Here is a 27,803-nt window from a genome sequence, read left to right on the forward strand (position 1 = left end):
TCGAGTCCAAGTCCCCACCTCTGCTAATATCTGAGACACAGTGTGTCACAGTTGCCCACTAATACCAACATTAGGCTACATCTTCTCAAAGACTATACTACTACTATTGCTTCTACGACTACTGCTTCTCAAATACCCTCAAGGGGTCCTTGAGGGGTTTCCAGAAAGGGTTTCAGTTTAACCGCTTTCAACCTATATACATCGGCTATTTGAAAATAGCTATAATCTACAAGCTCGCAATGTGACGTGTTGTGAGCTTGTAGATCTGCTATTTTCACGAAGAAATCATTCAAATATGACTACAATTTTGTAGGGGGGACCGTAGCTTATATTATATCCTCTGTTATTTCTTTTCTCACAGGATCCGTTTGACGCGGCCGGCTACTACCACCTGGCTCTGGCAGCCGCCATGGACCTGGGCAACAAGCGCTCACAGCTGGAGCTGTGCACGCGCCTCGCCACCATCTACCACAACTTCCTGCTGGACCGCACCATGTCGCTCTTCTTCTACCAGAAGGCGCGGGGCTTCGCCGCCGACCTCAACGTGAGGCGGGTGAACATCGCGCCCCCGGAGGACCTCCACCAGGGGTCGCCAGGGGACGACACCGCCCCGACGCAGTACAGGACATCCGTCGAGGAGAGGAAGAGGTCCCGCGAGGAGAAGAGACATTTCAACGATCAAGACTGATTTCTATTTCTTTTTCCCATTTTTTTCACCCAGTGTCAATTGTCTAGTGTAATCCTGGGTGCCACACACACTCCCTCTGCCAACCTGGGGAGAGCAACGGACTGACCTCATGCTTCCTTCTATGAATGGGGAGTCCAAGCCACTTTTTTTCACCTGATAGGGTGGAGTTTCCCCGGTTGGACGTATAGCGCATGGAAGGAACACGTAATTCCAACCAGTTCCTTTCCTCTCCATCAGGAGCCCCGGTTGGCCAGGGGGAGGCAGTACCAGGATTACAGATTTCTGATTTTTTTTAATTATTATTTCATAACAATTTTGAAAGCTTTTAAGCACATTATTAAAAGCTATAATGACCACTAGTGAAGCCTGGTTGGAGGTGGTTATGATGATAAGATACTTGTGGTTCTGAATCTATACAGTATTATATTGTGTTTCTTTCCAAGCGTGGCTCGGGAAGAGGGACACTTGGTTTTTGTCAACACAACATGACATAACAAACTAGTCAGGCCTGAGGCTTATGAGCTGCACCCGGGGTAGCGAGCCTCGGCGGCGATGGCCGATGGCCTTGCGCGACGATGGAATGACTTGAAACAAAATGAGTGTTTGTCTGTGTGTGTGTGTGTGTGTGTGTGGAGCTAGAAGTATTGATTTGAGAGCTGTTTGTTCACACAGTGAGATCACATTATAGTATTGCTATACCGTCATTTTTTATTCTGTTCTCATACAGGTTCATACAAAAACAGTACGGCAGTTTTATCTTCAATTTTAGTTATCATCAACAATCACTATGCAAATCCACCATGCTGAAATTAAACTTTACAAGCATGTGAGAGTGTTTATTGTTCTTGGTGAGGAGTGAATGAATCAGATATCTGCTGTAGTCACTGTCATAACCCCTCCTTAATACTGTTTATGCTGCTTTTGAAGCAATTTTCAAAGCTTGTACATTTGCTGTTGTCACTATTTCGGAAAGTGCTTAAATGCATTAAAAGGCTAGTCCAATACTGGGTATGACATCCCGAGAGAAAGAACAAAATCAATAGATTGTTAACGTAAAGATTCTGTGAAATGCATCTCAAGAGAACGCATGCTGGCCTCTTCTTTCCATCACATTATGACAAGAACAAACATCCGCACACCAGTAGTACCGCTCTCATCTGCAATTGACATTCGTAACGCTTGGAGCCCTTCCATCACATTACACTGACTATATAATGCAAGTCAGCTCGAGAGGAAAGCAGAGAAGAGTATGTTTAAAGGGCCAAACAAATATGAGCAGAGTGCTGCCTGCCTGCGTGGTGTCGCTCTATTTAAGCCCAGAAGAGTTTTGTTTTTCCTTTTTTTTCCTGGCAGAACAAGGACTCGTGTGTCTCCTCTGATCCACCGGTGACTGAGATGGGGGGGGGGGTTTCCAAATAAACAGCAGCCACGGTAGGGTGAAATACTGGACACCCCTCCGTTCTATAACTTAAACAAACCTCCATCGTCACCCATCCATGATATTGGCAGTGGTGGAATGTAACCATTAACCAAGTACGGTACTTAAGTTCAGTTTTGAGGTACTTTTACTTTACTTGTGTATTTCCATTTTATTTCCAGTATACTTTACATACATGATACTTCAATATTGTACTTTTTACTCTGCCAATATTGTTTGACAGCTTTAGTTACTACCGGTAGATAGTTTGCAGATAGATTATTAATTCGAAATATACATAAATCACTGAAGACAACTGTTATACTAAGGCTGCATGCAAGGCCAGTCCACAACAACAAAACCGTTTTAGAGACCGTTGCAGACCGGTGCCATTTTGGTTGCAAGGAGTTGCAATTGCAACACGATTGGTGTGGACTAGCCAGGCTATTCAGCAGATCAACAATTTTTGTTATTTTCAAATACATTTTTGTGCAATAACCCAGAATGAGCACTTTTGACTCCTCTCATTCCGGCCAATCACAATTTGCGTCCTCACTTTTGTCTTCGATTTTTGTGTTTACACAAACCCTCAAAGCTGGACATAGGATGGGATAGTGCCCCTCAAAAAGAGTACTTATTCCGCCACTGGACGGTGGGTGGACACCTCTGTCCTCTAATGTAAACAAAGCTGCACGGCCAATTTTGGCCACCCATCCATCCGTGACAGAAGGCAGACCACAACATTCTGGCCTGGGATTGTCAGCATGTGCCGGAGAGAAAAGTATGCACTAAAAACAGACCCACATCTGCGAGGTGAGAGAGAGAGAGAGTGAATGGTCTGGTCACATCAAATTGCCCTTACAAGGGGAACGAAAGCATGCGCTCATCAACATCATCTCATGGACCGAGTCTGCGAGCAAGAATGAATTACTTAATGTTTTCAAAAGAAGAAGAAAGAGGGGGGGGGGTCGATAACATTACACGTAATTTCTGCTGCGTTTTCCAGGAATTCATAATGTGATTTGCTTGGCGGCTTGAAGTTGTGTCGTGTGCAGAAAAAACTTGTAGGCTACATGCAGATTAATACTTTGTTGCATGAGAGAGTTGTGCTCTGATGTTGAAGTCATGCACAGACAGATGCTGCAATGACAGATGTTGCAATGTGTGTGTGCGTGTGTGTGCGTGTGCGTGTGTGTGTGTGCGTGTGTGTGTGTGTGTGTGTGTGCGTGCGTTTGTGTGTGTGTGCGTTTGTGTGTTGTGTGTGATGAAGCGTAAAAACCCTAAACCACGCCCTCTAGGGGCAGTTGTGTTTCCAGAATCTCCTCCCCGGCGCTCTCTCCAGCCGGCTGTTTGCTGTGGATGGATTGGACGGACTGCCCCTTTAACCTTATACGGACTGCCCCTTTAACTCGCAACAACAAATCATAGGCTCCACGTCGTGTAGAAAAGCAGCCTTCAGCAGCTGCAGCTGAGCCAGCGAGTGGACGCGCTCACTGCCAGCTGTAAGTCACCGCTAATAGACGCTCCGGCGCACGGTTTTTTACGCGCGGCGTTTTGGAGTGGTTTGGGCTGATTTTAGCATGCATTTTGGGTGACAGGCAGTCTCTCATGTGCATTCTGCAGTAACGACGAGGCAGGGACCGGGTAACGGGTTTCTCTCGCTGCAAGACGTTTCTATCCGCGAAACGTTGGGAAAGCGATGCGTAAAAGCGCGGAGCGTTTTGGCAAGTTCTCCACAGTGGACATTCAGCTAGCAATGGACTCATGATCTCTGCGTAAAACTTTCATCCCGTTTATTTTGTACTTTTTATGGGCATTCAATCATTTCTTATCGATTGACTGACTGAATACTTTATTGACAGCTTGCAGAAGAAGAAAAAAAAGCACAGATAAATAAGTAGCTTACAGTTCGATACAAGGTCTGCTTCTTCTCTGCTAAGAGGATTTAAACCCAAATAAAGCGTATAATATTGGGCTTGTTTTTCCATTGGTGTCCTTCATACTCAATTTGTCAGTCAACAAAAACGTTGACTGACAGTATCAGCATTTCATCTAAACAAAGAAAAGACAACATGCAGGTCCTTCTGTTCGTCACCGCGGCGGTCCTCCACCTCCACCACCTCGGGGCTCTGGTGAGCGCGGACCCCGCCAGGGACAAGTGTCCCACCCGGTGCGACGTGAGCACGTGCCCCAGCCCCAGCTGTCCCAGCGGCTACGTGCCCGACCGCTGCAACTGCTGCCTGGTGTGCGCGCAGGGCGAGGGCGAGCCGTGCGGCCGCAAGGACGACCTGCCGTGCGGCGACGGCCTCGAGTGCAAGCACCCCGCGGGCAAGCGCCTCTCCTCCAAGGGCTTCTGCCAGTGCAAGCTGGCGGGCAAGGTGTGCGGCAGCGACGGCAGGACGTACGGCAACGTGTGCCAGCTGAAGGCCAGCAGCCGCAAGGCGCTGCAGCAGGGCCTGCCCGGAGTCAGCCACATCCAGAAGGGGGCGTGCAGCGGCGACAGCAGCAGCGCCGTAGGGAGTCTAGGGACCGGTAAGTCACTTATATCTGACCTACCATTAGCCTAAGATTTAGACTCTCGTAGATGTCTTTATTGATAAGCTAAACCACTACCCTGCAGTTCAGTTCAATTCAGCCTTTTAATTGGCATGAGAATTACATTACCAAACAATTTTTTGCTGTTTTCTGTGTTTTAGCTATAGTTATATAAATATAGGCCTACAGTGTTACAGTTACATTTTAGATTTTCTGTACAGCACTTTGTAAACCTCGAGTTGTAAAATGTGCTATAAATAAAATGGATTGGGACAAACAAAAAAAAGTAAACTAAGAAATAGATGTGAGTGCAGACACATTTGCAACTTCCCCTGTTTCATATCAAGATTCATGATAGGCCTATAGCCTACTTTAACTATAGGCCTATTCTCAAATTGAGTTGTCAGACTGGAGGAAGTATGGACTTTTCTTTTATAAAAGAAAAGAAGATGTTCATCATGTTTTCCTATTCTGCAGTCTGGAAGGAAAGACTTCTTCAGTCTGCTTGCAATTGTCATCGTGTCAGTGGAGATTTATCGGCTGCATGGCGCACATCAGGGAAGATGTTTATAAAGTGGGGGTCTGTGGACCACCAGGGGTCGTTGCGGGGTTCCAGGGGGTCCACTCCACAGCAACACGAGGAGCAGTTTAAAACATTTAAGCCTCATTTTATTTTGTGTCTATTTGAAAACAGTCACTCTAGCTCAAGCTCACGGTGCACATATAGGCATATGTGATGTATTTTTTCTTTAAAATAATATATAAAATCTTGTCAAACTTAATGTTTACAAATCTTGGTGCATGTCACTGGCACAACATATTTTCAAATGGGGGCCTGTGGCCAAATAAAAAAAAATATATATATATCAGTTTAGGGCTCCTTGACAAGAAAAGGTTTGTGACTATTTAAAATATAGGTTGTAAAGCTACGTGCATGACCTTAACCTCTGTAAAAGAAAAAAATCCTAATATATAAGCCTTACTGTCTTTCATTAGACTGCAGCTGCTCTTTAAATCTTTGTTTATACACTGTATTAAATAGTGTGTGTTTACCACAGTCCGTAAACAAGGTTTAAAAGGTGCAGGTGTTGTCTATTAAAGTTTTTTTAAAACCTGTTGTTTGGACCAGAAAAGATAGTCTGTTGAACCACAATTCAGACTGAACAGAACAGACTATGCTATGTGAGACTGACTGGCTCACTCATTAATTAACCACTTCAGGATTATACTTCCTTACAAACAGCTGATCTACAAGCTCATAACGCCTCACATGTCGATGTGTTGTGAGCTTGTAGATCTGCTATCTTCTGGCATTGGCCCTAAATGAAGGATGCCAGGGTTATTGTATACGGTAAGTTATAAACAATCCATCCTGCTGCTCTACCGGCCACTCCAGTACACAGATCTAAAGTAGAGTGCACCCTCCCTCCCACTTTGGGCACCCATGTTATGTACCCAAACATCTGTCTGGAACAAAACAATTGGTTGCACCAATGCCAATTGCACCTTACATTTAGCGACCACCAGAAACCTGTAGCTACAGTAGCCGATATGAGCAGTGCATGGTCATCACATGAAATGATAATAAACTCAAGGATGTTTGACTAGATAGCTCAGCCTATTACTGCAAACCCGTGGGGGTGCATATACGTCCGACAGCCAGGCATTAGTCTGACAACACCATCGCTCGCGACATGCGCTGCCGGTTACAATTAACCCTTGGCCGGGTTAAAACCCACCCGTGGCTTCAAGCATGTGCGACAGGTTAAAACTAACCTGTGGCAGGTTAAAACTAACCTGTGGCTCCGGACCAAACACATGCATGCAGGAGAAGCCAGTGTGTGGAGTGGACAGACAGCCAGGAGGAGGGGGTCTGGTCAGTCAACCAGTGGAACGATGTGTATTCTCCCATAAAGCACTGCTGCATCTGGGGAGAGGGGAGGCTGGGGCAGTGAAACTTCAACCCGTAAAATACATTATTTTCCCCTTTTCTTTATTTGTTGCCACTTTCAAAAGCCTAAAAATAGCTGGTCTCCAAGCTGTGAGCTTATAAAAGATGGCCTATTTTCAGTGCCTGACACAGACTCACATTGATTGATTGATTGATTGATTGAATAGTTTATTAGACAGAAATGTAAAAACAGAAACACAGTAAGCTAGTGGATCATGGATCTGTGGGGGCTTACTTTGAGTTTTACTGTAAGCTGCAGATGTGCCATTTGAGAACTTCACAGATCATGCCATTGACAAGACAGTGAATTGTCTGAACATTGTCAGTGAGAAAGGAGCTGGGCATGTCTGTCTGTACCTTTACCAACACTGTGGAAGAGTTTTATTTTGAGTTGGCTCTCAAACTGTTTGTATTTGGTATTGACCCCCATCTGAAAATACTTTTGTGCCAGGGACCAAAATGTTTTATGATAGATTTACAGGCTCACAATGCATACCATTACACATCGTTATCGTGTGTGTGTGTGTGTGTGTGTGTGTGTGTGTGTGTGTGTGTGTGTGTGTGTGTGTGTGCGTGCGTGCGTGCGTGCGTGCATGTGCGCGTGCATGAGTGTGTGTGTGTTGTTGATAGCTTTACCAACACTGCGGAAGTGTTTTGCTTTCACCAAAAACACTGTATGTTATTACGGTCACCACACAGTGGAAGTGGGGATTTCAACAAGTCAGTCCTTGGCAGTGGTCGGGATGACGTTATGATGCTTGGCCTCGCAGCCAGGACATTTGTCATTCCAGCAAAACCCTCTCCAAGTCCACTCCTCCACACAGGGAAGGAACGGTGTGGTATCTGGAATCACAATTCACATTAATAGCATAAATAATGTTTTAAACTAGAGTGGATCTTTGTCTCTCATGGGTGAGAGACAAACATGTTTAGACAGGATGCATGGGCAGCTGCAGGAGGGCCCTTTCCATTGTCGTCCTGTGTATTCAATTCGTCAAGACACATAAAGACATATACACTACTGTACAATAAATCATCAATACTAGGAGCAGTAAAAGTAGGCTATATTTACAGAAAAACAGCGGGGGGTACTTTATTTTGGCAAGCTAGAAGACTTGTCTAGGTCCACAGTTGATAATTACAACTGGACCGAAAATGACCACGGTAGCCAAAGTCTCCATGGCCGTCATGCATATCTAGGTCAAGTGGAATCATGGAAGAGCTTTTTTAATGTGAACACCTGGAAAGTTGACATAAGCGGAATGCAACCCAATATACCTCTGCACGTGTGTCCTCTACATGAGACAGCTCTGTCTGTGCTGTACAGAAGCCAGTCCTCTACATAAGACAGCTCTGTCTGTGCTGTACAGAAGCCAGTCCTCTACATAAGACAGCTCTGTCTGTGCTGTACAGAAGCCAGTCCTCTACATAAGACAGCTCAGTCTGTGCTGTACAGAAGCCAGTCCTCTACATAAGACAGCTCTGTCTGTGCTGTGTACAGAAGCCAGTCCTCTACATAAGACAGCTCTGTCTGTGCTGTACAGAAGCCAGTCCTCTACATAAGACAGCTCTGTCTTTGCTGTGTACAGAAGCCAGTCCGACCACAAAAGCTAAACCCAGTTTCCAGTTTGTGTGGAAATTAAGCAGCAGTATACTAAGAGACAGGTGATGGAGGAAACAGAAGCACGTCGTCGTCGGGTGGAAACCTTACATGTCCCAAAACATGGGATCCAGGATTCAAAATCATCAAAGGTAGCAGATCTATACAAGCTCTGTAGATCTGTTACGTTTGATGCTTTTGTGTGACACTGACTGTAGTAGTATGATCACGTTAATTTATATATTAAAAAGAATAGAATATGGAGATAAGAGGTTTTTGCATGACAGCGATGACATTGTAGTGTGTGTGTGTGTGTGTGTGTGTGTGCGTGCGTGCATGTGTGTCCTTGACTGCTTGTGCATGCGTGTGTGTGTGTGTGTGTGTGTGTGTGTGTGTGTGTGTGCTTGCGCATGTGTGCGTGTGTCAGTGTGCGTGTGTGTGCGCGTACGCTCATGGTAGACTCATCACCAGTATGGTCCCACAGAGACTGTCAGTCACCACGCCCCCGGGACAGTCTGACACTCACAAATCCACACGTGGAAAATCAAAACATACACACAGGTGCACATGGGCTCACGTGAATACACGCCTACACACACATTATTATTTATTTTTTAAAGCAAAGCAATACTGTCTCATCAAAGTTTGCATTGTGACTTTATATATTGTCAATTACTTGCATGAGAGGGAGAGAGGTGCCAGGTGGTGGAGTTAGTTGCTTTAGCAGACAGTTTGAGGGTCCAATGGAGTTAAGAGGTTTTGTCCGACTCCAAAGCACTTTTTAATACTTGGTTCCAAATTGTTATAACCAACACACAGACGTAAAGGGTGTTCAAGAAAAAAAAAGGGAGTTAGGTGGTTTCTCATGACAGCAACGAATAGTGGTTAAACTGATTTTGATGCTGTATTAACTCATTTGCATGGCTGGGGACCCCCTATAGAACCCTTTTCAAGGGGTCCCCGGACCCCACTTTGAGAACCTCCGACAATCCCCTAATTGTGATGAATTGAGTATGAAGGACCCCAATGGAAACAAGCCATGGGCTTCCTTGGGTTTTAAACCCTCTTGTTAGCAGACCTTGTATTGAGCTGTACTTTCCTGTGCTTTTTATCTGTTAATAAAGTATTCAACCAATCAATGCTAATCCCTCTACTGTAATCCTAACACTGACCCCGCGATGAATGAATGCTTTGCTAATTGTTAGAATGAAAATGACAGCCGTATCAATAGGTCAAGGATTTGGTCTTATTAGGATTGTGGGGACTTTTTCGGTCCCTATAGTGTAGACACGCACGCACACACGCACGCACGCACGAACACACACACACACACACCCTCACACACACACACACACACACACACACACACACACACACACACACACACACACACACACACACACACACACACACACACACACACACACACACACACACACACAGACTGCGGTCAGGCCATGGTCCCGAGTGAGGAAGTAAGACGTCCCCAAAGTAAAGAGACCACTTTACACACACTGCTCTTTGATCATATAAGCCCTTTATTGTCTGAGCAGTGTGCACGCGCACACACACACACACACACACACACACACATTACACACATGAATGTCTGTGTCATTACAGCAACTTAGGGTTGCAAGAACTTGTTATTGTCGCATGAAAGTGCGTGTGAATTCTCTGCGTGTGCGCGTGTGCGTGTGCGTGTGCGTGTGTGTGTGTGTGTGTGTGTGTGTGTGTGTGTGTGTGTGTGTGTGTGTGTGCGCCTGCGTGCATGCGTGCGTGTGTGTTCTGTGTATTGTTGTGAACCACCCAGTCAGTATGACTGCTTAGATTACACACGGTTCGGTTTGAAGATAATCTCCGTAATTCTCCAGTTCCGGGAAGTCTGTGTTTATGTTATTCGAGTTTGGAGCGACATTCGCCATTCAGGCCTTATCATTTTGACAAAAGTGGAAGTCCGCCCTACAAGAAGTGTGACTTGTTTTTTTTTTACTGAGCATACCTACTTTTTTACGACATTAGAGTAGTTCACCCAAAAATTGACTTATTTTTTGCCACACACACACAACCTACCAGAGACTCAACCGGTCATTACATTATTGACTCATGCTGGATTCACACGGGCAGATGCAAAAGATACAAAGATGCAATGCTACACAGTGTATTTGTAGCGTTGTATCTTTGTAGCTGAAGTTGAAGCTCAACGTTTTTGTAGCTTTATAGCTGTTGTAGCTTTTGTAGCAGCTGCAAATCGGATGTCGGATGTATCTTTGTATCTTCATGTCGCTGGTTTCCATTGAAAATGAATGGTAGACCGTATCATTGACTGTATTACAGACAGATTGTAATATAGACTGTATTATTATTATTTTCTATATGTTTTATCCCACGATTTTTGTAATTTTTTTCAAAAATGTTGATTACAAAAGATGATTACAAAAGATGCTCAAGCTTGTAGATCTGCTATTTTTGAATCTTGGCCTACGCATGAACAAGCACTATGTGGTTTCTTCTAAAGTAATGACTATGTATGAGATTGAAACAAACCCAGTGACTTCAGATCTCAGGCGTTCCAACCGTATACCCGTAGCGTCTGAATGCCAGCTCACCCTACAGACCTAGAAACACCAAACCACACTTTCCTAGAAGTCCAGATCCAAAAGATAAATGCCTCTGAATGAATGGCATCATGCAGCTGACTGTGCGGAAACCCCAGAGCTGATTCTGTCCCGTTTAAAGTGAGACACACAGTCATCATTATCGGTCACCGGCGTTCACCACTCGGCCTCGGCTTTCCGAGTGCACTGCCAAGTGTGTGCCATCAGGTGGCTTTGATAATGTCGGGGTAGCCAAACCAGCTAGGGCCACGGGGCAATTTGTAGCATTTAACTGTGTGTGTGTGTGTGTGTCTGATCGTGAGATTCCCTTAGCTTGCATTATTTGTATGTGTGTGTGTAGATTTCGGATGTCGTTTAGACATCATTCATCAGTTGGCTCAAGGTGAGCTGAGGTGAGGTTTTACTGGTGAGCTCACTCACAAGGACGCTGTTGAAACGTTCTGCTTTCCATGAGGAATGAGGGGGGGGGGGGGGGGGGGTTGATGTTGGTCAAAATCAAAACTAGATGGGCAGATTTTCATGAAACGTGGTGGGAGCATACTCAGCATAGTACACACCAGGACTCTTTTATGTGTTCCTGCATTGGACCCTGGAAAGAGATGGTGCATTGAAACATGCAGTAGAACAACTGGAACATAGGGATCATGTAAACATCATAGGGATATGCCCCCTGCTCTGTGATGAACATAGGGATCATGTAAACATCATAGGGATATGCCCCCTGCTCTGTGATGAACATAGGGATCATGTAAACATCATAGGGATATGCCCCCTGCTCTGTGATGGAACATAGGGATCATGTAAACATCATAGGGATATGCCCCCTGCTCTGTGATGAACATAGGGATCATGTAAACATCATAGGGATATGCCCCCTGCTCTGTGATGAACATAGGGATCATGTAAACATCATAGGGATATGCCCCCTGCTCTGTGATGAACATAGGGATCATGTAAACATCATAGGGATATGCCCCCTGCTCTGTGATGGAACATAGGGATCATGTAAACATCATAGGGATATGCCCCCTGCTCTGTGATGAACATAGGGATCATGTAAACATCATAGGGATATGCCCCCTGCTCTGTGATGAACATAGGGATCATGTAAACATCATAGGGATATGCCCCCTGCTCTGTGATGCCCTCTGTGGTTCCTTTGACGTGGTAGTGGAGATACAGGTCAAGTGAGCATCTTGGACATCTGGGCACCTCAATGAAAAAAAGGACACTTCATTTGACACCAACACAGTGGGAGCTTAGTGGGGATCGAACCAGGAAGCTTCCAATTCCCAATTTTACCTGCCTGCATGGCGAGTCCTGTGTGTGTGTGTGTGTGTGTGTGTGTGCGTGTGCGTGTGCGTGTGCGTGTGCGTGTGCGTGTGTGTGTGCTGAACATTACTACATTCAAAATGTAGCACCTGGAGCCAACTACTGGCTTAGTTTAAACAGACAACATCAAAGTGCTCGACTTAAACCTCTCTTGAAGTCTCTCTTGTAGCAAAAACATAAGAATTGGACAGACAACTAGTGCTGCACGATTCTTGCTCAAATTTAGAAATGAGATCCCATATAGTCTGAATCTATAGATCTCTATCTTGTTTCGTTTAGTGTGCTTGTCATCAGTATAGTGACTCTTATCACTCAGACATCTCACATATTGTAAGTAAGTAAGTTGTCTGACATGACGTTTGAAGGGCCCCCTCCGCCTCACTCTTCCTCTCGGCTAAACCCCGAAGAAATGTGTTCCTCACCATGGTGTCTAACCTGAATGGGTTTAAGTAAAAGTAGCAAAGTAAAATGTAAGCTTTGTGCTTGGGTAAAAGTACCAAAATATTGGCATTAAATTGAAAGTGAAAGTGATCTGGGCGTGCAGCACGTTTCCATCCTTTCTCTCTCTTAAAGAGATCACAATGACAAGCAGATGTTTTCTGGACAAAGTGCTTCCAGAGCAGAGCGGCACGGTGGAGAGAGAGTCAGAGACCACTGACCGCACGACGTGACAGAACGGGAGCCAATAAACAGCCAATCAGAGGGAGCGTGTGGTCTGCGGGCGGGGCGGGGGGGTGGAGGTATGGGTTTACATGTCGAGTCTAAAAAGTGCTTTCAGCAGCGGTTTTAACCACTCTAACCGTGGCATCGAAAACTGTGCAAAATAATCTATAGATCTGCTATTTTACAAATCATTTTTGAAAATTCGTCTGTGAATAACAACCACTTGAGCCCCGGGAGCGTCCCTATTCTGGGATCTCTGGGGGAACATATAATGCCAGAAATAGCAGATCTACAAGCCTGTACAGTGGATCGACTATTTTCAGCAAAAAGATTTGGTGTAGAGTGGGGGGGAAAGAGTGCACCAAGTACCGTTGCAACTAGTCTCTGTTTTACTAGGAATAGAGGTTTTAAGACTGTACTGGTTAAGACTGTACTGGTTAAAGGTATATTCAGTGATTTCACTCAAAAAACCTTAGGTTTCATTTTTGGCTGTGGGACCCAGCCTTTCGTCCAATCAGGATAGAGAGTCAAAAACGAAACTAAGGTTTTTTTGACCCCCAGGGGACAGGGAGGAACTCCTTATATGGCCAGCACACTCTATAGTAGGGAGGATTATCACAACAAAACAAAAAAATAAGTCATATTTGAATTAAGTGAAATCACTGAATATACCTTTAAGTTGGTTGAAAGAGAACGAAAAATAGCAAAAATAGCAGATCACCTATTTTCACTATCCGTCGGACAGCACAATAGCCTATTGGGCTTAAAGTGGTTTCAAAGGTGAATGTAAAACCTAGGCTGATTGATTTGTTTTCCCAGTTCAGATCCAAATCGTGGCAGGCTGCATAAGGACACATGCAGGCAGGCTGCATAAGGCCTCATGCAGTCAGTCACATGCATGTCAGAAGAAGTGTCAGCCTCTCGTTAATTTACATTCTATGAGAATAATGCAGCGTTTCCTGTTGCGGTGCAGAGACACCGCTGAGGCGTGTGTCATCTAACACGTCTGAGCTTTATGGGGTTCAAGTTCAACACTGGTGAACTTGGATCAGGCCATTTCCAATAGAAAAGAAGTGCTGTGGTTGACCCCACGTCATGGTTTTACCACATGAACACCTACTACTGTATAAAGTTGAAATGCCTAAATGCATTAGTTTGGGAGCTATGACTGAAATATAGTACCTCTCTGACCCCACGTTGGCAGCCTGTTTAGCTTGTAGTTTTCTTTCAGGGAGCCAACCACTCCGACATGTAAGTCAAATGAAGTAAGACAACACATGGGAAAATGAAGAGCCTGACAAATCAGCATGCATTGGCTTTTCAAGGCTTCTGTCACGTATGTGTGACCGACGGGCCCTGGCGCTGACAGGGCCCTGGCGCTGACCTCATAGGATGCAGTGATGTAAGCACCACAGCTGCAACTGTAGATTAGTTCAATGGGGGAGGTGTTTAGAGTTAGGTGTCGACACATCTGTTGACTACTACTGGCGAATCTAACACGCCCATCATTAATCTAATTAGCTGCAGCTGCATTGTTGCCATGCCATGTTGCCTGCCATGTTTTTAATTCGCTGTAGCGCGAGCCGGGGAAAATAAGCTGCAAAATCAAGGCCAGGAGTTTCATGTACCTTTTAAGAGAGTAAATGGGAGTGAGTCTTTTGGAGTTATATGTTTAGGCCTTTGGTTTCTGGGTGGCTGGAGTCCGTCGTTGCACCATTGAATACACACATCCACATAACATGGAAACGCAGCGTAATTATGGTCAGGGACAGGGTTATTTCTAGACACCGTGGTCGAGGCACTCTCTCCATACTTTGTTCCTCGGTCTGGTTTCGGTTTCAGGACAGGACTGTGTTTCCTTGGTCTGGTTTTTTCAGCGTGTGTTTTGCCAAGCCGGGGATTATTTTCTGTACTACTTAGAGACAAGTGCAGGTCAGGTGAACCCTCGCCGCCACAAGTCATAATAAGAGACGCGTTGAACGGAGAAGAAAGAGGAAAAACACTGTGCAGAAGTAAATAAACGCGGTGTCCTCGAAATAACTACGGTATGTTAGAGAGCCAAGACCGGTTGTTCTGACAAGGTCTCAGACTGTCACCCACATACAGTACAGAGCCTAGGCTCTACTGGTTCCTAAAAAAATCCCTCTTAACGGTCCGTTCCTTAACGGTTCTCTTTAACGATTCCTATGGGGTTCCAAATGGACCCTTACAGCTCGAGAGAGTTAGGGTGGTCCTTGGAATGAAAACATTTGAGAACCACTGCTATTGTAGCTCTATAGCAGACGTGAAGTCCACATAACCAGCTCTGACCATGTAGATAAAACCTGGTTCCAGAAATGGTTCCAAAAACAGGAGGGAGGCCTACAGTATACTGTAGAGCAGTGGTTAAAACTATTTAGCTCAAGACCCAAAAGGGAAATTTGATATCTCCCCAGGACCCAAACTAGTGAAAATAGCAGATATACAAGTTCACAACGTGTCCCTTCGTGCCATGTTGTGAGCTTGTACATCTGCTATTCTCACTATACTTCTTAAAAGTCGATTTCTGCATTCTACAACCCACTGTTTGGGAGACAGTGCTGTATATAGAGCCCTATGGGACACTCAAATAAGGGGTTAAAATGAACGCCTGTGTGTTTGTGAAGTTGAAGTACACTAAAACATCAACATGCCAGTGTGTGTGTGTGTATTAGTACAGGTCTGTATTAAAACTCATCGTGCCTGTGTGTGTGTGTTAGTACAGGTCTGCTACACCCTGCCAGTCCGCGCTACAAGTTCAACTTCATCGCCGACGTGGTGGAGAAGATCGCCCCGGCCGTGGTCCACATAGAGCTCTTCCTCAGGTATGCACGTTTTATTCACATACCATCTAGTCGCTGTCCGGAAGAAACCTCTGTATTAATGTCTGTGAGACAGTATCTTCACCTGGTTGAGTATGTTGAGCAGCAGGAACAATATTACTAAAACATCATAATTGTTTAGGATACAGTGCTAGTGTATGTGCAGATGTTTTCAGTCGTGAGATTTAATTTGTCTTTAATGCATGCGACCCAAACAGGCATCCCCTGTTTGGCCGTAACGTCCCGCTGTCCAGCGGCTCTGGGTTTGTGATGTCCGAGACGGGCCTGATCATCACCAACGCCCACGTGGTGTCCAACAACAACCCTGTGTCCGGTCGCCAGCACCTCAAGGTACTAAAATACATAAACTTATAAACATCACCTCAAGGTAGCCTACATGTTAAAACAGTTTCCGTGCCGGGAATGGATTACTCCAGGTTAATGTCGCTGCCATATCGGACATACCCGCCTTTTGTTTTATGTGTTTAATCCGCCGTAATGTAATGAATGAAAAGAAAATCCGTCTTCGCCGCGGAGATAGAGACTAGATGCATTTGTTTTGATGACGACACCGGAAATCGTCACATGCTGTGGGCTGCTAGGGCTTCTGGGAAATTGAGGCCAATGCAAACGAATGGGGTTCAACGCCTCATGGAGGAGGCTCCTGTGCTGCGTCTTCCGGGTGTAGCAAGATGGCGGGTGGTGTGATCGTTCATAACAAACGGAGGAAACTTTTTTCGCTTGATTTTCGCGGATTAAAAGCCCAAATAATTCAGCGTATGCTCTAAAGGTAATACAACAATCTCGGCAGTGAAGGGGGGTTGATTAAAATGCGGGTTAAGCGTAAAAAACAGTCAAACTGTTAAAATACATACACCTTATAAACATCACCTCAAGGTAGCCTACATGTTAAAATACATACAGCAGAGGGTCGCACAGTGTAAAGGTCAAGTCATCATAATGTACATGTTTTCCCTGTAGTAGCAAAGTTATGTGAACTTTGTGTGAACAACTTCAGAGTAGGCTATGATCCATAAATATACAACAAATGCCGTTTAGAAAGATGCAATACGAGCATAATAGTGGGACGAAGGTCAGAGGGAGGGAGGAAGGGAGGGAGGGGGCTGGGGCGCTAGTGTTTTCCTTTGCCCTGTTTGCTCTGGTTCTTATCAGTTCGATCATATACAGTATCTGACTATCTGCCTCCTCTTCCCTCCACTGCTCCCCTCTCCCCTCCACTCCACTCCTCTCCTCTCCTCTCCCCTCCTCTCCTCTCCTCTCCTCTCCTCTCCTCTCCTCTCCTCTCCTCTCCCCTCCACTCCTCTCCCCTCCACTCCACTCCTCTCCTCTCCTCTCCCCTCCCCTCCCCTCCCCTCCTCTCCTCTCCTCTCCTCTCCTCTCCTCTCCTCTCCTCTCCTCTCCTCTCCTCTCCTCTCCTCTCCTCTCCTCTCCTCTCCTCTCCTCTCCTCTCCTCTCCTCTCCTCTCCTCTCCCCTCCCCTCCCCTCCCCTCCCCTCCCCTCCCCTCCCCTCCCCTCCCCTCCCCTCCCCTCCTCTCCTCTCCCCTCCCCTCCCCTCCCCTCCCCTCCCCTCCCCTCCCCTCCCCTCCTCTCCTCTCCTCTCCTCTCCTCTCCTCTCCTCTCCTCTCCTCTCCTCTCCTCTCCTCTCCTCTCCTCTCCTCTCCTCTCCCCTCTCAGGTTAAGATGTCCAACGGTGACACGTATGAAGCCACCATCAAGGACATCGACAAGAAGTCGGACATCGCTACCATCAAGATAAACGCACAGGTGAGATCTCTTCCTGTTCTCGTCCACAAAGTGAGTCACACATTGAGACTGTTAAAGGGCTTGTGTTCTTGGCTCAAGAGTCCAACTCACACTTGTTTAAACCATTAATACTTGTGTCACTTTAGCATTTAAACACATCCATTATATTTTATACTTTAGCTCTAGCTGTATAAAGTAGCAGATCGACTACAAGGTCAAAGATTTTAATATATATTCGTTCAACTTCACAGCGAATGTTTTTAACTCAAATATTTTCTTCTGGGGGTCAGAAATACATATTTTGAGATGGGGTCGACCCACAAATACAGATAACTTTGGGGGTCCTTGACGTGCAAAGGTCTGAGCACCACTGACACAGAAACATGAGTTTTTCAGAAAAAGTGTCAGGATTTTGAAAATATTTTGTAGAATCTGGTCTCAGGTCTCAATGAGTTAACGTAGACTTACTGTCAAGGGTCCAGTTCACACTATGAGAGCCATAGTTTAACCCTGCCTCTGCTTAGTTGACATAACTCTAAAGGCTCATTCATAGTCTGGATTTTCAGTGGTGGGGTGACCATCGAACTACAACATGACGTCACGAGCCGCTCCAGCCCTTCTCGCCACCGCTCAACGTTATTTCAGCTCCAGTGGTCAGCTCACCACCGGAGCGGTGGTCACCTAACCACCGAAAATCCAGACTATGAATAGGCCTTAAAGTGTTGCAGCAGACAACAAACAAGCTCACCTGTTTCGGTGGTGAGCAGCCGGAGACAAACATGACCACCTCATCCTTTAGCCACACAGTGGAACAGTGCACACGTTGTTCATGATCCTTATTCTGTTAGCAGTCACACACACAGCGGTACTTTCCCAAATGTTTTGGGGGTTTTTTCATCGGGAGGGCTCATTGTTGAGACGGATCGGGGAGGAATTCCCACAGGGAGGGGAGTGAGAAGTTGAGAACTGGGTCCAAGGATTATCACCAGAGCCTAGTTCTGGTGTGTTTACTGAGTGGTGGAAAGTAACTAAGTACATTTACTTAAGTTCAATTTTGAGGTATTGTTTTTTGTAACTTTACTTAGTATTTCCAATACTTTTACTTCTACTCCACTACACCTCAGAGGCATCTCCACTACAATTAATTGAAAAGTTTAGTTACTAGTTACTTTGTAGATTTTGATTACTATTACAAAACATGCATTAACCACTTCAGCCCTATATACATTTTGGCCATTTGAAAATAGCAGATCTTGGTACTTTAAGTACATTTTGAAACCAATGCTTTTGTACGTTTACTCAAGTAAATGTTGAATTCCAGACTTTCACTTGTAAATAGAGTATTTCTACATTGCAGTATTGATACTTTTACTTAAGTAAAAACTTTTTCCACCACTGATGTTTACCGAGTGTGTCACACATAGTACTGCTTTTAGGGTGTGGTTGCACCCACCCCTCCACCCCAGTTTAAGGCGCATAATCTTTCTGGCCCCAGGTGTGTGTGGGGGTCGTTCTGAGCCTCCCCAAGCACTGTGGGAATATTGATTTTCAGTAGTGTGTGTGCGTGTGCGTGTGAGTGCATGTGTAAAGTGAAGTTTTTGACAAATAACAGAAAAGGTTCACACACTGCCAGAAGAACGTTGAGACTCTTTGGATGGAAATACATATACTGACATAGTGTATACAACTATGTGGAGGCTTTGGTCATCAGATCATCAGTGTTGATGATGGGCTGAGGAGCGTACCAAAATGTCCACTCACTCCTTACTAAAATCATATGGTGTTTAGTCAACTAAAACAAGATTAAAACTAAGACATTTCAGATGACTAAAATATGACTAGAACTAAATGGAATTTTATTCAAAAGACTGACTAAATCAACATTTGCTGTCAAAATCAACACTGACTCCGTGTGTCACTTTTCCCCTATGTCACCCCTTTTCACGTTGTAATTAATAAGATAAATACAGTATATTTGCATCCATTCCATAGAGCCCTCTTGCGTGGCCTCTCACACCTGGCTCTAGCTCTGATAAGCTTTAGAGCACAAACTTATGTAAGTGTTTGACCCAAATCCCTCAGCACTATCCCACAGTCCAGATGGGAGGGGAGGAGTGGGGAGGAGGAGGACATGGATTGTAGGTCAGACAAGAAAGACCTCCTTAAATCATGACTGTTTCTCCCTCTAGCTCTCTCTCGATGACGGTCGTCTGGGGAGTACCAAAATGTCCACGCACTCCTTCCTCAAATCATATGGTGTTTAGTCAACTCTCTCTCTCTCTCTCTCCACATGCTGCTGAAGCAGCATGTGTTTACACTCAGCTTCCCTCACCTAACATATGCCGCTGCTACCTTGCAATGATCACTCCTTCGCTCGGTCTTCCCTTCTTCGTTTATTTCACATTCTTAGTTTTTAGTTTTTTTTATCCCACGATTTTGTAACCCATTTTTCACCCCTGTGTCAATTATCTAATGTGATCCTGGGCTCTACACACCCTTTCTTTCACTGGGTCTTTGTTTCACTCTGTTTTTTTCTTTCCATTTTTCATTCACTCACTCCGGCTCCTTTGGCATGTATATAGTCTTTTTTTTAATATATATTTTTTATCCCACGATTTTGTAACCCATTTTTCACCCCTGTGTCAATCATCTAATGTAATCCTGGGCTCTACACACCTCCGCCAACCTGGGGAGAGCAACGGACTTAACTCATGCTTCCTTCATGCTTGAGTGTGGCATGTATATAGTCTGATTAGATCAGATTAGATTAGTGGGTCTCTGTACGTACGGAATAATTAAAACCATTTAAAATAAGGGGACTCATAACAATGTGTCCGTCCGTGGCCCACAAATGGGTCACCAGTGTTTGGGAAACAGTGATCTAGGCATCCATGGAGTTGTAAACAGCAGTGCAAGTTCCTCTTCACACCTGGCAGACAAATGTTTGGTTGGAGCCTTCTACACAGGCTTTTATAGGCCTACCGCAGGTGTGCCAAATTAGGCTCAAACCAGGCCCCACCCATCACTTAGTGAAGTGATTAGCTGGGCTGAGTCCCACTTCAGAGTGTACAGTACACCCATTATTCTGTTCTCTGACTTGAACATTTTTGTCAAAATTCCATTTTCACCACGGAATGAGTGGACAATAATATTAGCAGAAACACAGAAACACATAAAGAGATAGCCCTGAATGACCATTGCAGGCCTGTAACTCTGAGAGTTTACAAATGAAACCATTTGGTTCCATTTGAACACTCTCAGATCGAGTTAAGGGGATATCCTCCCAAATAAAACAATAGAGCACCGAAGTCCTGACGTAACTCGCTCATCCCGACCCATTCCCCTGGTTCGCGGAAGTAATTTCTCTATGGAGAATAACATGGGGTGATCTTAATATCGTCTACTATAAGCGTTGTGGTCCAAAAATAAACAAGCTGTCTCGGCGTTATTGTTAGGGAGGTGTCTCTGTATCGTTTGCAACAGTCAGTCACTCATATATGATACAGTCTGCTTCTAGCGAAAATCTAACTAATTCAGCAGCAGTAACATTAGCGTTTTCTCTCAGTCAGTTGATTCTTCATATCCATATGAGTGAAGCGGCCGGGGTGACATGTTTATTTTTCAAACACAGTTGTTATATGAGGCGATCTCAAATCGCCTCAATGGGGATTTCAATGCAACTAAACAAATACATGAACCTGGGGACTGACGCCCTCTACTGAAAGTGACGTCAGACTTCGGTGCTCTATAGAGAACCACCAGTACTAGTGGACTCATAATATGCAATAGTGTCTGTAAATACGTGGCATAAATATTCTGAAGAAAACCTGGAGACTTGACATTCAGTAACTGGGCCTTATGATCAAAACTGTAATGGTGTGTAAAAAAGAAAATCTAAAATGTCTTTGCCAGGGACACATTTGTCCGTGTACGGACACATTGATGACCCCTGCTCATAAATTATTATGACTTACAGTACAGTATGTATGAGCTGGCAGATAAATGCGGCGCCATCATATGATATGGGCACATCTCCTAATAATGATGCCTCGACCATGGCAATCCGGTACACTTCACCTTCTTGACGTTCTAAGTCTCTGTTCTGTGGAATTTCATTTATTTAAGTAACTGACTTAAATAACATCGACATCATCAAAGACATATTGTTGTTATCATAGGTCACCAGGTCATTTAGTCATTAGAGCAGTGTTTCTAAACGAGTGGTCCACTCGTCATTTTCGTCATTTTGTTCCAGATCAAGCTGCTGCTAGGTCACAGCAGAGCCATATAGTAAAACAGAGTTACGACATTGAGGGGGCAGAAAACAGCCCGGTCACGTGGTTCATGTAACCCGTTTGTCACCGTAAAGCCCATAGACTCCAATGCATTCAGTCAACATCCGGTTCAGGCCTTTGTCACTATTCGCCAATAGAAGTCTATGTAGAAGAGCCGCCATTGGACTGGCCCCATGAAGTGAACGGAGTTGTCGTAACTCTGACATACTCTATGGCTCTGGGTCACAGTGCTGACCTGAGGCCTATAGACCTATAGTTAACCATACAATAACCTTGGTGTGGTGATGTTCCAGATCCAGCTGCCAGTGCTGCTGCTAGGTCACAGCGCTGACCTGAGGCCCGGGGAGTTCGTGGTGGCCATCGGCAGCCCGTTCGCCCTGCAGAACACCGTCACCACGGGCATCGTCAGCACCGCCCAGCGCGACGGCAAGGAGCTGGGCCTGACGGACTCCGACATGGACTACATCCAGACGGACGCTATCATTAATGTAAGAACATACAGTATTTATACAGACTGAGTGGTGGCGCAGTCGGTAGCGCTGCGCCAGTAATCCTGGTCTCTAAAACTGGGCGCCTGATGGAGGGGGAAATTAAGGAACTGGTTGGAATAACGTGTTCCTTCCACGCGCTACGTCCAACCAGGGAAACTACCTCCTGTAAAAATTAGTAACAGATCTACAACCTCGAAACGAGCTTGTGGATCTACTGTTGATGCTTTTGTGTGATACTGTAGTATGATCAAGTTAATTTATGAAAAAAAAGCACAAAAATGTATAATATGGAGATAAGAGGTTTCTGCCCGACAGCAACGATGTACTATCATACTGGAATGAAGGCTGAATGGAAACTTTAAATGTGGAAAATATGTAGAATATTCCATATTCCACATACCATATCTCCCTGTTGGAGTCTGTCTGGAGCCATGTGTTGCATGTCTCTCACCTCTCTCTACTTCCATACACGTCCCCCTGTCTCTCCTACACTCTCCTATAGAAAGCAATAAGCTTTAAGCTTTAAAATGTCTTAAGAAATAAAAAAACATCAAATTCCTCATTGTGTTGTAGAAAAGGTTTAACACTTTTTCTGTTTTCTTTTGTGTTTTCTCAGTATGGGAATTCCGGAGGACCTCTAGTCAACCTGGTAAGGCTAATGGAATTGCATACCTCTCTAGACGTTATCTTTCATACTGTATAGATATCATTAGGATAGCCTAATATACAGTACTGCACGATGTACTGTATGCTTGTGGTTCCCAGCTAAATGACCAAATGGACCCTTATCAGATCTTTAACTCTTAAGAGCCTAAAACGAAACCAAATGGACCCTCAAGTGTTACATTATTGTCACTTAATTTACGAGAATGTAGAATGGTGCCACACAATCTTATCCAACGATAAGAAAACAGTCTAAGTTTTGGGTCTGAGAGGTTAAAGGTAATCAAATGGTGGTCTGTGGCTCAAATGCAGGACAATGAGAAGGAATAGTCAAATATCAGTGTGTGTGTGTGTGTGTGTGTGTGTGTGTGTGTGTGTGTGTGTGTGTGCGCGCGCGTGTGCTTGTGTGCGTGCGTGTCCTTCAGGACGGGGAGGTCATTGGCATCAACACTCTGAAGGTCGCGGCAGGAATTTCCTTCGCCATCCCGTCTGACAGGATCACTCGCTTCCTCAACGAGTCCCTGGACAAGCATAGAGCTGCTCAAGGTGAGCTCGCACACACACACACGCACACACACACACACACACACACACACACACACACACACAGTGGCCCCTTTTCCAGCAGGGTTGAACCGGTTCCGTTCTTTTTTCATGCCTAATTTTTAACAAAATTCATTGCTTCAGATCCCCTAGAAGTTGGTTCGGAACTGGAACCAAAAAATACTTCTTCTTGCCCTGAAGTGGGAAACAAAGTGGGTGTGATATAAACCATCATAAAGAACGGCACCAGTTGTAGAACCAAACTTCTTTGGTGGAAAAAAGGGCAGGTAGTGTGTAACACACAGATACAATATGATGTACATGACGTTCACATTTATGTGGAAAAAAACCGTATCCTATAAATAAACTCTCAAACTAAAGTATCCCAGAGGCCCAGGGAGTGCATTGTGAAATGGGGATAGACTCTCACGCTCTGGGTTGTACTGACAATAAGCCTCTCCGACGTACTTACGTACTTATTATCCTTCTATAAACAAACTCTCAAAATTAAAATAGCTTTAAGTTTAATAAAAAATAATACAGAATAGAAAGAAGAGAGAAGCATAGACAGACTCTTGAATCTATGTCATGCTCTCCTTGCTCTCTTTTGCGCTCTAACAATAAAATACAACCTTGAACCTTGACTGCCCCGAGACAGTCAGTGACTCTACCTTCAAAGTAACTGAAGGTCTGATTGCCCCAAATTCACTGAGACGAGCATTGGGATTATTAGGCTGACCCAAGCTATCTAAAAAATATACGTAAACAAGGAAAGGGAGTAAAGGAGAGTTTCTCTGGGAACACCGGTGGACAGCACTAGAATACAAAGTCTGTCTTATGAGAAAATATATTCCTGCAAAACATTACCTCACATGTTTAAGAAACCGCAGGTCAGTTTACTCTCAGCATTTTCATAAGATCATTTAAAATCAGTTTTGGTTTTTCCCATATAAACATACCCAACACTAACCCCAAACTTGATGTACTGTACTGTACTGTACTGTACAACGACTCAATGTCTTAACCACTTAAACCCTCTAGACTAGAGTCTAGACTGCTCGTACATCTGCTATTTTTGGGCAATGTTCATCAAGCACCTACTGTACAAGCATCTTGATAATTAAATTTGATAGTATTTGTTGTTTTTTGAAGACATTGCATATGCAATCATAACTCCTCCACACCAGGACAACCAGATGTTTTGTGATCTGATCTCTTTTTCTTTTACAGATGTGAGGTCCATGAAGAAGAGATTCATTGGAATACGGATGCTGACAATTACTTCATCGTAAGTCATATTGATTGAATGGACGAGTGATGAGTCAATCAATGAGTCAATGAGTCAATGAATGAACCGTGTGTTCAATGTGAACGGCCTTAGGGCAGAGGAATGTGTTTTATAAACAACACACTGTCTAAACTGCATGACAGTCATGAAAACTTAATACCAAACAACATTGAGACAGACTCTGCCTGCCAGAGTGCGCTGGCCATGATGTTAAATTGAACAATGTTTTCAGTAATTAATCACAGTCTGTGGTTGTGTGCGCGTGTGCGCGTGCGTGTGTGTGTGTGTGTGTGTGTGTGTGTGCGTGTGCATTGCACCAGGCTGATGGAGGAGCTTAAACAGCACAGCCCAGACTTCCCTGATGTCTCCACAGGAATCTATGTCCACGAGGTCATCCCTGACTCGCCTGCCCAGAAGTATGTGTTGTTCTTTAGACATTCATTTATTACTGAACCACTCAGAGCCACATTAACTATAGTACAACTTAATCCCTGAACCACAAAACCAATTAACCAACTGTACCCATTAAGATCTGAGGCCGATTCTAGACGGTTGTAAATCTGCTATTTTTTAACAGCCAACGCTAAAATCTAAAATGACACAGATGTTTTCTCGGTTTTAATGGAACCACTTAACCACTGTCTTCTCTCTCTCTCTCCCTCTCTCCATATACCAGAGGCGGCATAAAGGACGGCGACATCATCGTGAAGCTGAACGGCCAGCCGCTGTTGACCACCACGGACCTCCAGGGGGCGCTCCAGGAGGAGACGGCCCTGCTGCTGGAGGTGAGGCGCGGCAACGACGACCTGCTCTTCAACATCCAGCCCGACGTCATCATGCAGTAGTAGACCAGGGTCAAAGGTCACCGCGCCGCATTGCCGCGGCCTGTGCTTGCAATCCAAAAGGCACTAACGAACACCGCCGTTCCTTTTTTGTTAACCCCCCCCCTCAAAAAAACTCTTTAAGCACTGTTGTTGGGGGAGGGGTCGAACGGTCTGATGATGATGGTGCTGATGATGTCATCAACAAGATACGACACGATTCTTTACGCCCTGATTTACATTTGGTTGCGCGTCGTGCCGCGTACTGAAAATACAGGAAATAGCAGGCCGCTATTTTGGGGTGCGTGGCCCCAGAATGCTCCAAGTGTAGACCGGGCTTTTATTAGCATCACTTTGATTAGATTCGGGACGGGTCTGAGGACCAAGGTGGGGACAGCTCTGGAAGAGCAATTTAACTTCCAGAATAGACTGCAGACAACACATGGTTGTCTCACACTGAACATTGACGGTCGGACAATGCCTGGTCATTTCCCCCCCACCACAACATGGATGTGGATGTGAGCTGGACATTAATAATAGGAGACACTTGATGTTTTTGGTTTTGTTCTTAATGTGTTTTGTAGCCTGGTTTCCAGTGTGATTCGCTGTGTTCCGTGATTTGATTTGTCACTTAATTCCCTACTCAGTACTCAGTCTGGCCAGCCTCCTGTTTGACTCGTATTTCATAACGTCACCTGTTACGTAACGTAGCCACTTTGTTGCAGATACGTCATCAGCGACAGCCAGCGCAACTTTGTCCATGCTTTTCTCACTGGTGCAAAAATTTGCGTCAGTATTGGCTAAGTGACAAAACAAATCACGGAGCGAATCAGGCTGGGAACCAGACTTTATGTTTTGTGTCCACTGTGGTCATATCATGCTGTAATACATTTAAATTGCAATGTATATATGTATGTCAAGACACTTCACTCCCTCCCAATGAAAGTGAACATCGGTTTTAAAAGAAGAAAGTCGTGACGCGTTTTATTCTGCTTCTGGATGACAGGGGGCGTAGTTGAGCCCTCCGAATGCTGCAACTCCACGTCATTCCATAACCGTAATGTGAACACTTAGCTGTGGTCAGTTTTAAAGCACGATGACACTTTGGTAAGAAGTCAGGCTTGGGTAGTTAGTTACCTTGTCATGATGGGAACTCAAAACATATTGGTGAGATATCTTCAATGGTTGATGCCATTGATTAGAAATTGGTCCTTCAAAGTAGCCTAACTACTTAGGCTGCACTCACACATATCAAACACATGTTCTGTGTCTTGTCTGTGTTTAAACACCTTGAATGCCCGGATGAAGTTGGAACCAGTAAATCAGCTTCAGAGCCCATTGGAATGATTAATGTTCCGTCTTTTGATTAATCTCCGTTCCTGGCATCCAACGTAATTCATTAATAAGGCGGAGACCTCGGTTTAATGGCTGCCACAATGCTTTTCCAATGGGAGTCACATGGCTTGACCAAACATTTTTGTTTGATGGGCAGAACACAGCCATCAAACCATGTGACTCCCATTGGAAATGCATTATAGCGGCCATTAAACACAGACAAGACACAGAACATGTGTTCTGTATGTGTGTATGAGGCCTTAGAGGCACAGCAACTCGCTCACTTCAGCTGGCTCGGTGGTGCCTCTTGTGGCTCAAGTTTGCTTGAGACGGCAAAATACTGGCGTAGGCCTATCTTATAAACGGTCAGAATTCCCTTTGTGTTCTTTTACATGCTAAAAGAGTGACATTGAGACCTGCACAATGTAAGTCAGTCAGTAGGCTTGGACTATCAACTTCAAATAAAGTAAACCATTTGAGATATCTCACCGATATTTGGAGTAACATAATCAAGGTAACACCACCCCAACCTCCCAAAGTGTCATGTTGCTTTTAAAGGATGTAATCATTTTGAGAGAAATGTGAGCAATCTCACTGCTGCTGTACTTTTGCTACTCTTTTTGTTAATGCCGGACTAAATATCGGACTCTTGCTTCTAGTGTGAATGTAAACACGCCCATACCGCACAATGTAGAATACAATGTTTACATGTAAAGGAACTCACCATAGCAATGAAACCTACATTACGCTGTTTGTCTGCAGGGCTGTTTGATAGAACAACAGTTTTATGACGTTTTGTTTCAACAAATAAAAGTTTTCATCAACTTGTTGTGATACTTTTTGGGGTAACTTCTCAAATGTCTTCATGCACATTGTAGTGTTTGCCCGATAAGCAGCTGGAAATGAGCACAGAGTCAGGATGTAAAAGGCAGCCACACCATGGTTTATTCCCAAAAGAA

The 27,803-nt window shown here is 44.7% G+C and overlaps 2 protein-coding genes across 2 annotated transcripts in view; both read left to right on the forward strand.

The window, feature by feature from the left end:
- Window positions 1–948, forward strand: part of sh3tc1 (SH3 domain and tetratricopeptide repeats 1) — a 36,877-nt gene extending 35,929 nt beyond the window's left edge. The window contains exon 23 of the mRNA XM_083789286.1: window positions 362–948. Within this exon, the coding sequence (XP_083645412.1) occupies window positions 362–688 (327 nt within the window). The 3' untranslated portion in view covers window positions 689–948. The remainder of the gene's footprint in view (window positions 1–361) is intronic.
- A 2,606-nt stretch (window positions 949–3,554) lies between these two features.
- htra3b (HtrA serine peptidase 3b) lies at window positions 3,555–27,668 on the forward strand. Its single transcript, XM_083789288.1, has 10 exons — window positions 3,555–4,637; window positions 15,548–15,647; window positions 15,863–15,995; window positions 17,340–17,429; window positions 21,997–22,191; window positions 22,811–22,843; window positions 23,283–23,403; window positions 24,631–24,688; window positions 25,009–25,104; window positions 25,365–27,668. The coding sequence occupies exons 1-10, from the start codon at window positions 4,178–4,180 to the stop codon at window positions 25,531–25,533; spliced, it is 1,455 nt and encodes a 484-aa protein (XP_083645414.1). The 5' UTR covers window positions 3,555–4,177; the 3' UTR covers window positions 25,534–27,668.
- The last annotated feature ends 135 nt before the right edge of the window (window positions 27,669–27,803 follow it).

This window comes from Protomyctophum parallelum (assembly GCF_964188405.1).
Source record: "Protomyctophum parallelum genome assembly, chromosome: 18".
NCBI lineage: Eukaryota > Metazoa > Chordata > Actinopteri > Myctophiformes > Myctophidae > Protomyctophum > Protomyctophum parallelum.